This window comes from Hemitrygon akajei, chromosome 4, assembly GCF_048418815.1.
Source record: "Hemitrygon akajei chromosome 4, sHemAka1.3, whole genome shotgun sequence".
NCBI classification, from domain to species: Eukaryota; Metazoa; Chordata; class Chondrichthyes; order Myliobatiformes; family Dasyatidae; genus Hemitrygon; species Hemitrygon akajei.
Window position 1 is genome coordinate 197590267 of NC_133127.1, and position 13956 is coordinate 197604222.

General features: G+C 43.2%; 1 protein-coding gene across 1 annotated transcript in view; it reads right to left on the minus strand.

Annotated features, from left to right (window-relative positions):
* Positions 1 to 1481: 1481 nt before the first annotated feature.
* LOC140726044 (uncharacterized) overlaps positions 1482 to 13956 on the minus strand; it is a 246750-nt gene continuing 234275 nt past the window's right edge. The window contains exons 4-5 of the mRNA XM_073041939.1: positions 6162 to 6288; positions 1482 to 5236 (exon numbers count right to left, since the gene is read on the minus strand). Coding sequence (XP_072898040.1) covers positions 1482 to 5236; positions 6162 to 6288 — 3882 coding nt within the window. The remainder of the gene's footprint in view (positions 5237 to 6161; positions 6289 to 13956) is intronic.

A 13956-nucleotide genomic window follows, 5' to 3' on the forward strand; every position in this document is an offset into this window, starting at 1 on the left:
CTGAAACAAGCTCAGAGACCTTGGTGATGTCTCTGAAGTCAATAATAAATCTTGTGGGAACAGTTCCTTCCTTCAAGCACAGGTTGTCAAGGCCACAGCTGGGATCGAGAGATAGATGGGACTGAATGGAGATGTTCTGTCCAGTCGATGGTTTCAGATGTAAACCCACCATTCCCAGGAATTTCCCACATTTATTAATATTCATAGCTTTCCTGAGCACAAAGGCTGTTGGTCAAAGTCCAGTTACCCTGTTGCATTAGTGGGAGCTGCAGGAACAGAGCTTTCCTTGGAGTGCATCTCTGAGTACTGCTCTCCTCACTGCTCAATCTTGCATCTCCTGTGGCTGATTTCAAGGTATCGTCTTTCTGGTGTGAATTGTTTCAATGTCTCTTTGTTTCAGATTCTCAGCATCTGCAGGTTTTTGTGACAAGGTTTATTCTGAGCCTTCAGTAAAACTGGATCTACCAGTTCCAATTCCTGAAGCATCTATACCCAAATGCTTGTGCTCCTGAACCGCTTTTAGATTCATGTCCTTTAGACTATATTGCAGGTCAGGAGGTTAATAGGTTACTGTAAATTTTCCTCTCACCCCCCCCCCCCACCAACCCAGTGTAGGTGTTTGAAGGAAGAATTAACGTCAATACAGGAAGTGTAGGAAGAACTCAGCTGGTCAGGCAGCATCTGTGAAGGAACCATCTGTGTTTCATTTGCTCTAATGTTGAGATATTCCAAACAAATGCCTCTGAAGTTTCCGATAAAGGTCACGGATCTGAAACATTAACTGTTTTGCTCTCACCAGATGTCACCTGACCCACTGAGTGGGTCCAACATTTTCTGTTTTAATTTTACATTTGCAGCGTCTGCAATTTTACTCACTTTTCTTTACAAGGGACTGAGTGGGTGGGTTGGCATTTGACTGGGAGTCGATGTCAGGGAATATCAGCGAAATGGGTTGATTTGAAAGCCAGCATCGTGCCAGTGAGCTGAACTGCTTATACCTTCTTTAACAATAGATGGAAAATATTGCCAATTACGTCCCAATCCCGTGGGCTGGATTCTGACAGGAGCCGGGACAAAACCATGAGCTGGGAGGAGGTTTCACTTCATCCAGCATGGTGGAGTAATGTGTCATCCAACAGGACAGAGAGAGTGGGGACTGAGGGACGAGGTGGGGACAGTCTGAGACAAAGGAAATGACCTCTGTGTTTCCGACTGGTTTCTAAGGGAAGGGACACAGATGGAGAAAAGGTCGTGATGGTGAGAGGTTCTCTGGGCTAGGACTGGGATGAGGAGCCATTGGTGATGACTGAATGTGAGTGCCCCACCCATCTGTTAAAGGAGGTCAGCATGAGGATGGAAGATGTACTGTCAAACTCTGAGGGCAGATGGGAGAGGAGAATGGAGTTGAATTAGAATCAGCAGATGGTTCATCAGCTGGGTGAAACTTTGGCTCCCCAAATTGGGAAAAGCTGAACTGATTATCACTTATTTACCCAGTCAGAAAATTTAGAAAATTTGTTGTTGAAGAATTCTTGAACATCTTTCTTTCCTATCACTGGATTTTGCTTCTTATCCCCTGATAACTGCTTATTGTTGATGAACTCCTCCAATAACTCTGTCTGTTTCTTGACCATCATCAGAGACTGAATTCGGTCCAGGCACCCTGATTTTCCTTCATCTTTCTCAGACTGAATCAGGAGGTCAATGTAAGCTGGTGTGGATAACGGGTTTGGTCTCAGAGCTATTTCGTCAAGTCTTCTAATGCTCTCGGTTAATTGGATAATCAACTCCAGCACTGAATTCTGAACCCCTTCAAACTCCTGCTGAAGCTTCTCCATGATCTTCTCCTGTGTCATCTTCTCACCACAGGCTTTCTCATACTTTTCTTTTACATCACCCAGTATCCTCTTCTCCTTTCTTGTCACATGGACATATTTGTACTTTTCCCTTGAGTGATGACGCATGCCACACTTACCAGGACAGACTTTGCAATTTCCCCTAATATCCATTGCTACACAAAAATATTTTAAAATACCTACAGCGTAAATACAGGGATCGTGGCAAGTAAATTCACATTTCTTACAGACATTTACTGACGAAGCATTCAATCCAAGATGCTTCTTTTCTTTATGCGTGACATCAACTTCAAACTCAAAGTCTTTACTTATATCCATCTTGTTCTGATGCTGCTCCAGAACCTGTTTCGTTGTCTTGAGTTCCTCCAGTTTGGTCAGCCCGACTTGGATCTGATCCTGCAATCCCTTCACTCCAGCTTCCAGCTGCTTACGTTCCCTCAAAACCTCTTTGGTCAAAACTAAACTTCTTGTTTCCATTGTGTCGAGAGCTCTAAAAAATTTCTTCATACTGTTAATTCCCATCTTCCAGAACATCACATCAAAGTTATCATCGTCTTCCTCTCCCCCGCTGTCATCAGACCTCTTGTTGGTAGCGTTTCCAGAGGCTGAACGCTGGGCAAATATGACAGAATTGTTAAACTTGAAGTGAACTGGCACCCCATTTTTATCTTTGGGACATGGTACCTCAGCTGCCTTCAAAGCATCCAGAACGGCGGGGCACTTTCCATCTGCAAAAGTCAACAGAATCTGAATGTTCTCTGCAATATCTTTGCCAAAAATAGAAAGAATTGAATCAAAGATATATTTCTGTGTCGGAGTCAGGCGAGCCAAAGATGCTTGAACAACAAAACATATGGCATCGATCTGATCAACTCCCTGTGGGGAAGAGAAAAACTCTTGAATGTTGTCAGTAATCTCTTTATCTCGGCTTATCCCCCTGGTATCTCCGAATCCTGGTGTATCAATGATAGTCAGTGAGTAATCGATGTTAAATCCCACCTGATGGTGTAGTTTGTAGGCAGTGATGGTGGATGTCTGACTTACAGCCTGCGACTTTCCTGTCTTTTCCTGTATTAACATGTATCTGAAGTTGTCACCCCATTCCACACCCAATATGTAATTGATCATCCCATTGATAAGGGTCGTCTTTCCTGACCCTGTTGCTCCCAAAACCATAATTGTCTTCATGGTGTGGTTTATGCCGGGTTTTCCAAAGGAGCAATTCACAAGATGTTCGGACTTACCAAATAACTCCTTCTGCAGGTTCAGCACGTAAGTGGAAGGGTTTCCTGAAGTTATTAATCGGCCTTCTGTGGGACGTTTCTGTTGTATTCCCTTTGTTAGTTCTCTGATTTTTTTAAAGATCTTTTCACTTGGTACCCTGGAACCTGCTTTTCCACAGTTAGCAGACACTCGGACTCTGTGATCTATTTGAGGTTTCAATCCCATTAAGTTATTGTGACATTCACTGTCTGTTGTCTTTACTTCCATCCACGATCGAGCCTTTGTGTTGGACATAACTGATGTTTCTTCTCTATATTGAATCCTGTACTGAACTGTTTCAACACCAGCTCCAATATGACCTGGTCTATCCCAGGATTGTGTTGCAATGGGTGAACAATCCTGGAAGATTGGTTTACCAGGTGAACTTGTAGGAAGTGTGAACCGTGTAGAACTATCACTGGCCTTACTAACTCCTACCTTGGTCACAGCTCGGTATTGGAAATGATATTCCTGATGTGGCTGTAACCCAGATACTGTAAAAGACTCGGATTTACCTTGTGTATCCAGAGTTGTCCATTCTTCCTGCTGGGTACCTTTGTACTCTATCTTGTAACCCACAATCTCACTCTTACCATATCTAGGAGGGTGTAACTGCAGTGTCACACTGTCATGTGTTGTTCCACCAACCACAGGTCTCTGGGGCTGTGATGGGGGTTCAAAGCATTGGTTCTTTATACACGCACCCTTGAACAGGTAAATAGATGTTCCTATCTGGTTGTCATCTTTCACAGAAGCAACAAGGAACTTTATGTTCCTATCTGATTCATTGGCCTTGGCAAAATCCAGGAATAACTGAGATTGTTCCTTCATCTTTCGTTTTACAATCTCTGAGTGAAACCACTGCTCACGGTGTTGTGTTACACTGTCTCCATCAGCAGGAGTTGGTGCCTGTATCTTCGGAGCTGTGTGAGATTGGAGGTAATTGATGGTCTCTGACAGATAGACATCCTCCTGATGCAATGTTGTAAAGGTGAAGCAAACCACATAGTCCATTGCATGATCCATCAATTCATCCTCCAACTCACTCACTATTTTCACAGAAGGTACATAATCGAATATCCTGAGATAATGTCCCACTAACTTCATCTCGCTTTCCTTGTCATCCAGCCATGTGATCAGTGACTGGTGTCGGAATGGTGAGTCTTCCTTGTTTTTCAGTATATCCACGAGTAACTCTTCCTCACCCCTACCTCCCCGGATGATTGGAAGATCACTTGCTAAATTCTGCTGGAAATCTAGTTTGTATTCCTGACACAACTCTCGGAATTTCACTATCCTGTCCCTGACCTCGGGAAAATGAATGGCAGCTCTGTCTTTCTCCATATCATTGCATCTCATCACTGCCTCTCCGAGCTGTTCCAGGACACGCTGGCAGCGACTGATCAATCCCACATTTACCTCTCTCACCAGCTGAGCAGCTTTTGAGTCTAGTTTACTGAGAGGGTAAAGCCAGACTGTCATGGGCACCGCATGCTCCCCACCTGGTCCCAGTAAGCTTGGGAGTCTTGCATAGGTACTGACGGCACCTTGGAATGTGGTGGGGTTGCTCTTCAGTGAGAAATCCCCGTAAAAGGTGCAGTTAAATTTCTCCACATTTGATTTTTGTTCTTTTGTCATTTGTAAGGAGCCCTCACCCTCAATTGCAATCTGTGGGAGACGTTTAATGGTCGTCTCCATTTTACCCTGGATATCCTGCAATTTCTCTGCTGAGGAAACCATTCGATCAAACACAAAAAAAGCCTGGGCTCCATACAGCACTGCTGTGATGACATGGGTGGCTGAGCCCTCGTCAAACACACTCGGATAGGTGATATTCTGTCTCCCTAAATGGCTCATGGTCAGTTGTTCAAACCGGGTTGTTCTTTTGTACTGAAGGGTAACTCGTGCTTGTTGCTTTGATTCCTTTGTGTCACTGAGATATTTTGCAGACCCTTTCACTTCCACGAGCCCACACAAGAGACTTGCTTTCATCGAACCCGACACGTTAAGTGCAGAGCATTTCTCATCCATGCTGTCTGATGTAATGATGTGAAACTCAGTGCTGGGCTGATTGCTGATGTTGCTTTGGAGTGTCTGTAAATCCCACAGTGTGATGCCTGAGGGATAAAACAGCAATAACAGTCATTAAATTGAGGTGAAGTGTGTAAGTCGACAGTGTGGATAATGTTAATTTAGTGGATCAGCACACCAGCATCTGCAGAGTCTCTTGTGTTTGTATTTAGCCAATCATCTATCTGCTCTGGATGTACTTTGTACTGAGTGTACAATGCTTTGCACCTACTGAACTAAATATTTCACTGGTTTACAACAGGTTACTTCTCATGCCAGAACATTTCCCCTCACCCCGGAGACAACTGGCATCACACTTCCTCACCACCTGGTCCAAAACCCGATTCCAGTTCCACCCTTCTGTGGCGAGAATGTCATTGGCAACGTCAGCTTGTGCCTGAACGTTGTCCAGGCCTTGCTGTGTGTAGACATGGTCTGTCTGTTTGCTGTGCAGTTGCAATGGATTTGAACAATGCACATTATCAGTGAATATCCCCACTGCTAGCCTTATGGGAGAAAGAATATCATTTCACAGCAATGGAGGATGGTTGTTCTCAGGGAAAAGTCTCTGTGGAATTGCTATCAGCTGCTGATGAGGTTCAACTGCATGGAGCACATGCACCTTATGAGTGACACGTAACACAAGGCCACAAGCTGTCTAACTGCCACATTAAACCATTGCCTGTTCCCTGTCTGACATGTTCCCTTCCTCATCTACATCACTCCTCACCTCCTTGCCTAGTGGAGACTTGTCAGATGGAGACTTACCTGCAAGTGGCTGTTACCAATCTGTTTTTGTCAAGCAGTTCTGAATGATGTTGAAATCGGCCATGCCACAATTCAGGATGTTTTCCCCAGACTACCCGTATTCCTTTACATAACCAGAGAGTCTGGTGACTATCCTGAGATTGGTAACCGGAATCAACTGCCCTGTATTGATCTCTACTGATTGATATGATTGTATTCCAGTACCTGGGATCAGAGAGTCTGACCGGCAGTCGTACAGCATTCCCAACCGGAAAGGACGGCCCACAGTCGCCAGTTGCATGACCTCACTCATGACTGCAGCAGGAACTGGAGACTCGGCAACAACGGTGACCTGAAATCCAAGATATAGTTACACAGAAAATGCTGAATTCATCCGGCACACATGGGGTAATGTTTTACACAGAAAATGCTGAATTCAACCGGCACACATGGGGTAATGTTTTACATAGAAAATGCTGAATTCAGCCGGCACACACGGGGTAATGTTTTACACAGAAAATGCTGAATTCATCCGGCACACACGGGGTAATGTTTTACATAGAAAATGCTGAATTCAACCGGCACACATGGGGTAATGTTTTACATAGAAAATGCTGAATTCAGCCGGCACACATGGGGTAATGTTTTACATAGAAAATGCTGAATTCAGCCGGCACTCATGGGGTAATGTTTTACATAGAAAATACTGAATTCAGCCGGCACACATGGGGTAATGTTTTACATAGAAAATGCTGAATTCATCCGGCACACATGGGGTAATGTTTTACATAGAAAATGCTGAATTCAGCTGGCACTCATGGGGTAATGTTTTACATAGAAAATGCTGAATTCAGCTGGCACACATGGGATAATGTTTTACATAGAAAATGCTGAATTCAGCCGGCACACACGGGGTAATGTTTTACATAGAAAATGCTGAATTCATCCGGCACACATGGGATAATGTTTTACATAGAAAATGCTGAATTCAGCCGGCACACATGGGGTAATGTTTTACATAGAAAATGCTGAATTCAGCCGGCACACATGGGGTAATGTTTTACATAGAAAATGCTGAATTCAGCCGGCACACATGGGGTAACGTTTTACACAGAAAATGCTGAATTCAGCCGGCACACATGGGGTAATGTTTTACACAGAAAATGCTGAATTCAGCCGGCACACATGGGGTAATGTTTTACACAGAAAATGCTGAATTCAGCCGGCACACACGGGGTAATGTTTTACATAGAAAATGCTGAATTCATCCGGCACACATGGGGTAATGTTTTACATAGAAAATGCTGAATTCAGCCGGCACACATGGGGTAATGTTTTACATAGAAAATGCTGAATTCAGCCGGCACACATGGGATAATGTTTTACACAGAAAATGCTGAATTCAGCCGGCACACACGGGATAATGTTTTACATAGAAAATGCTGAATTCAGCCGGCACACACGGGATAATGTTTTACATAGAAAATGCTGAATTCAGCCGGCACACACGGGGTAATGTTTTACACAGAAAATGCTGAATTTAGCCGGCACACATGGGGTAATGTTTTACAATTTGATATATAGTGTCAGTGTCAGAATTAGGTTTAATATAACCATATAACATATAACAATCACAGCACGGAAACAGGCCATTCCGGCCCTCCTAGTCCATGCCGAACTCTTAATCTCACCTAGTCCCACCTACCCGCACTCAGCCCATAACCCTCCACTCCTTTCCTGTCCATATACCTATCCAATTTTACCTTAAATGACACAACTGAACTGGCCTCTACTACTTCTACAGGAAGCTCATTCCACACAGCTATCACTCTCTGAGTAAAGAAATACCCCCTCGTGTTTCCCTTAAACTTTTGCCCCCTAACTCTCAAATCATGTCCTCTCATTTGAATCTCCCCTACTCTCAATGGAAACAGCCTATTCACGTCAACTCTATCTATCCCTCTCAACATTTTAAATACCTCGATCAAATCCCCCCTCAGCCTTCTACGCTCCAATATATAGAGACCTAACTTGTTCAACCTTTCTCTGTAACTTAAGTGCTGAAACCCAGGTAACATCCTAGTAAATCGTCTCTGCACTCTCTCTAATTTATTGATATCTTTCCTATAATTCGGTGACCAGAACTGTACACAATATTCCAAATTTGGCCTTACCAATGCCTTGTACAATTTTAACATTACATCCCAACTTCTGTACTCAATGCTCTGATTTATAAAGGCCAGCGTTCCAAAAGCTTTCTTCACCACCCTATCTACATGAGAGTCCACCTTCAGGGAACTATGCACTGTTAATCCTAGATCTCTCTGTTCCACTGCATTCCTCAATGCCCTACCATTTACCCTGTATGTTCTATTTGGATTATTCCTGCCAAAATGTAGAACCTCACACTTCTCAGCATTAAACTCCATCTGCCAACGTTCAGCCCATTCTTCTAACTGGCATAAATCTCCCTGCAAGCTTTGAAAACCCACCTCATTATCCACAACACCTCCTACCTTAGTATCATCAGCCTACTTACTAATCCAATTTACCACCCCATCATCCAGATCATTTATGTATATTACAAACAACATTGGGCCCAAAACAGATCCCTGAGGCACCCCGCTAGTCACCGGCCTCCATCCCGATAAACAATTATCCACCACTACTCTCTGGCAACTCCCATCTAGCCACTGTTGAATCCATTTTATTACTCCAGCATTAATACCTAACGACTGAACCTTCTTAACTAACCTTCCATGTGGAACTTTGTCAAAGGCCTTGCTGAAGTCCATATAGACTACATCCACTGCCTTACCCTCGTCAACATTCCTCGTAACTACTTCAAAAAATTCAATAAGGTTTGTCAAACATGACCTTCCACACACAAATCCATGCTGGCTACTTCTAATCAGATCCTGATTGGGCTACGGTCAATTATGGAAAACTCTGAACATCCTCTACATAGCACCATCCAGAGACAGAGAAGCAGTTTCAGCGACAGGTTACTATCGATGCAATGCTCCTCAGACAGGATGAAGAGGTCAATACTCCCCAATGCCATTAGGCTTTACAATTCAACCGCCAGGACTTAAGAACTTTTTAAAAGCTATTATTAATGCTTTTTGAGATAGTGATTTAGATGCATATCATATTTTTTACTGAGTTAAGTATTGTATGTAATTAGTTTTGCTACAACAAGTGTATGGGACATTGGAAAAAAAGTTGAATTTCCCCATGGGGATGAATAAAGTATCTATCTATCTGTCTATCCAGATAATTATAAATACTATCTCTAAGAATACTTTCCATTAATTTACCCACCACTGATGTCAAACTGACAGGTCTATAATTGCCAGGCTTACTTCTATATCACCAGCATATGTTGTGGAATTTGTTGTTCTGTGGTAGCAGAACATTGAAATACAGAATAATAAAAACTGTAAATCACAGTAAGCACATATATATATATATAAAAAAGTTAAATTGGTAAAATAAGTAGGGAAAAGGAGACAGAACAAGCAGTGAGTTATTGTTCATGTGTTTAATGTCCATTCAGAAATCTGATGGTGGAGGGGAAGAAGATGTTCCTGAATAGCTGAGCGTGTCCTTCAGGCTCCTGTCCCTCCTCCCTGATGGTAGCAATGAGAAGAGGGCATGGCCTGGGTTTTTATTTGTGAGTGTTTTTAATGAGAAACCAAATCTCCTCAAACTCCTACTGAAATATTGCAGCTGTCTTACCTTCTTTGTAACAACATCTTGTCACACATGTAGACCATTTATTTGTGCAGACAGAGTCTGGAATGTGGGCCTGAACTGTACAAGATGAAACTGAACAGGTTTTTGTTCCCCACTCTCTTTAAGCTTACTGAGTTTATTGGAATATCATTCACACTACTTGTACATGGAATAAAGATTTTGGTTGTAAACGAGAGAAACAAAATCTGTTCATCCAGCACCACAAACATGCAAGGATGCCAGATTATCACAACTTGATATGTACAGGAATTGCTGAAAATTATGGTGAAAAATGGTAAATCGGAGATTTTGATAAACTGACGCAGCTAATGCTGATCGAGCAGTTTAAAGGTTGTGTCCCTGAGGGTATGAGGACGTACCTGGATGAGAAGGAGGGAGAGACTCTGTCTGTGACTGCCAAGTTAGCAGACGAGTATGCCTTAACCCACAAGATAAAATTTCCCCCAAATAAGAGCTACCAGAGAGGCAGAAGGATCGGTAGAGAAAGCCCACCGGCTAAGTCAGAGAATAAGCTGGGGACTACCGGAAAAGGCAGAGAGGAGGAAAAGCAGGCTGGCAGGAAGTTTCCCAGCTTCACGTGTTATAATTGTGGGAAAACTGGTCACATAGCATCTACGTGCATGGCTCCGAAGAAGGAGACAGGAAAAGGAAAGACGACAACCCCGGATGGTTGCATTGAGCCGGTCAACAGACCAATGAGGAAGGAGAGGGTAGATAGGGTCCAAGGGGGTGTGAGAAGTTTATTTCAGAAGGGATGGTATCTGTGAAGGAGGGAGAAACATCTGTTCCCATGCAGATCTGGAGAGATACTGGGGCTGGTCAGTCATTGGTCCTAAGGAAGGTGTTAGAATTCGGTGCTGAGACCGAGACTGGGGAGGTAAATGTGATAAAAGGTATCGGAAAAGGGACTGAGGCTGTACCTTTGCACAGGATATTTCTGAAATGTGACCTGGTATCTGGACCAGTGTTAATAGGGGTGCGGTCGGAACTACCGATGGATGATGTGGACGTCCTACTCGGTAATGATCTTGCAGGTGGGGACGTGTATTCAGCAGTGAAGCTGACGAGCAAGCCTGTAAGTGCTGGGGACTCGCCCATAGATCCCAAGATTTATCCCGCATGCACAGTAACTCGCAGCATGTCTAGAAAGATGGCAGAGGCAGGCTCCAGTTTAAATGAGTCCGGCGTTGATTTAGCTGAAACCTTTTTACCAGCCCTGTACCGGGAGAGGTTAGAGGATGGTAAAGCGGAGAATAGTGGAGCTAAGGAAAGTAAGGGAGACGATGCAGATTTAGTGTTGTCAAGGAATGGAATTTTGAACCTTGCCCATAAGATATCCCTAGGTGAACATTTTGGAATGAGGAAGGAATTTACGGAGGCACAGAGCCAAGATGAGAAACAGATGTGGCAGCTGGAAGGTCCAGTGTTGGACACGGGTGATGTATCTAGCTTGACAGAGCTGTTTTCAGTTGAAGAATTTAAGTGTGTCCCCGATGATGTAAGAGCATTCTGAGGTGAAAAGGATGCCACTACCTTGAGGGAGTCTGCTGGGTTAGCAGCCGAGGTTGTATTAGCCTGAAAGGTTGAGTTTACTCTGGAAGGGAGTTGCCCAGAGAGTAACTGGGAGGATCAGGGGAACTTGGAATTTGAGACTGGGACTGGTATTGAAAGCCCAGAAGAGGCAGATGTCCCGTTTGCCTGTGTTCAGGTTGTTGAAGTACCTGTGGATTCACAGGGTACTGAGCCTTATGTTGAAACTCAGGAAAGGTCTGAGGTATCTGACTTGGTTAAAAAGGAATGCAATCCTTTTGGGTCAGATGGACTTGGTTCAGTGAGTAAGGGGTTAACCCTGGCACCAGTGGAAAGTGAGGATTCTCAGTCACTTGTGTTAGACAGTGTTCTAAAAGTTAATGATGAGATGAAAGCTGGTGATGTGAATATTATTGAAGGAAAAGGGAAAAGTATTGTTCCTAGACTTTTGAATAAGGAAAATTTAAAGTCTGGATTGGTTTTAGAAGTAGTAACCATGCTGAAGGGTCAGTGGTCTGGTAACAAGGTGCCTGATAGTCTGTTACAGTTTGTTTTGAAATTTAAGGATAAACAACTTGGTGATGTTGTTCAAGTATGTGATTTGGAGAGGCAGAACTTGAAGTGTTGCTTGGACCAAGAGGGATCACCTGCAGGTGTTAAACTGGAAACTAATAGACTTAAAGATCTTGAAGATAAAATTAATGAGTGGTTTGAAAGTTCAGCAAGTGGGCTTAGTCTGGAAAACGTTAGTGATAAGCTAGCCCCTGTGCAGGGGGTCTGTGAAGGCCTAGTCCAAGCTGGTGAGCACGCTGATCACGTGAAGGTTAAGTGTTCTGTGTCGAAGTGGAAAAGAGATAATGGTTGACAAAACACCACTTTGAATAACAAGATCTGCTTCTGCAGGAATTTGATTTTTTTTGTAACAAAGCATGTGAATAATAAAAACAAGGTCATGGTAGATTGACTGACTGAATGTTAGGTTTAAAAGTGAAATATAGATTAGTATTTGTATACACTTCTGTAATGTGTTACATGGTAATCACACATGTATCTGTTTAACCTCTGTAATATACACATAAGTTAAAAGCTGTTACATTGTAGAAATGAATTACTGTCACCTATTCCGACGTCACAGAAGCCAGTGATAGTTCATACTGATCACAACCCATTGGTATTTTTTTAACTAACATGAAGAATAAAAATAGGCGGCTATTAAGTTGGAGTCTGATGTTACAAGAACTTGATATTAAAATACAACATGTAAAGGGAACTGACAATGTAATTGCTGATTGTTTATCCAGGTGTTAAATTTGAAATTATATCTGTGTTACCCTGTAGGTCAGTGAATGCTTCTGTTTTATATTAGATTCTGTAATGTGCATCTATGTTTTAATTTTCATCCCCGGTAAAAATTCTTTGAAGGGTGGGGGTGTTATGTGTGCTGAACAAACCGGATGGAAATGGGGTCCAGAGCTGACCCCACCCCCCGGAACTATGCTGCTAATGAGAGAGAGAGAGATGAAGAACAGAGGTAGAGGCATCTGCTACAGATAAGAGAGAGGGAGACGGATGATTTAGTATTATGGCTTCTTCACTGATGGAAAGGTAAACAATCTTTTGCTACAAGGACACTTCTTTGCTCGTTAACATTCTTGCTGAGAAAGCAGCGAGTGGACTAGTTTGAGGACATGGACATATTGAGTTGATGGATGGCTGATACCCCATCAAGGGGAGATAAAAGACGAGTCTGCGGAGACACAGACGGACACACCAGTGGACACTGAAAGAGTGTTGTGCACCCACAGGAAGGTGGGGGCCTGCAGGATCGGTTCAGGAGAATCGGTCTGGAGCACGGTGGATGAAGGCAGACCAGTGGGGACTTGTGTGTGTGTCCACCCTTGCCTGGGTGACGAGTCCGTCACTGAAGAACGGTCTAGCCTGGAACGGAAGGGTCATAACCGGTGACCCCAACGGTACAACGGAACAAGAAGACAACGGAAGGTTTGCCTGCTGCAGCTGCTCATCTCTTGTTCTCTCTCTCTCTCTCTCTCTCTCTCTCTCTCTCTCTCTCTCCAACATTGCAACACAGCAACAACTACCTCAGTACAAACTGAACTGAACTCTATATTCTCTTATGACAATTCATTTACCCCTAGACTTTGATAGAGCTTGGTTTTGATACTTATTCCTACACTTCCGTATTTATCAGTTCTAACCTGTTTTATATGTATATTCGCATTATTGATACTGGATTACTTGGTTTACTAATAAACACCTTTAGTTACAGTACCACCAGACTCCAACGTATCATTCCATTTCTGCTGGCTTGGTAACCCGGTCACGGGGTACATGACAACGCTACTCCACCTATGAGAATGCCTCCTCTCTCTATCTTTTATGGTTTTAATTATTCTTGTCATATTTGCTTCCAGTCTGTTGTATTCCAAGGAGAACATCCCAGCTTCGATATATATGTCAATGACCCTCATTCCTGGAAACATTCAGGTAAATTTCTCTTGTGCCTTCTCTGTAGCCTTCATATGATTCCCAAAGAGTCTCCCCCAGAACTGGAAGCAATTGTAGACAAACTAACATTTGATGGAGTTTCAGAATTATACCCTATTATGGCTAAGTTTACAAAGCACAGCATCTTAAAAGTTTGGTAACAGGTCAAATCTACAATGTTTTACAAATTATGCAGAGTTCTATATTCCTTCTGGTGGCAGATGAT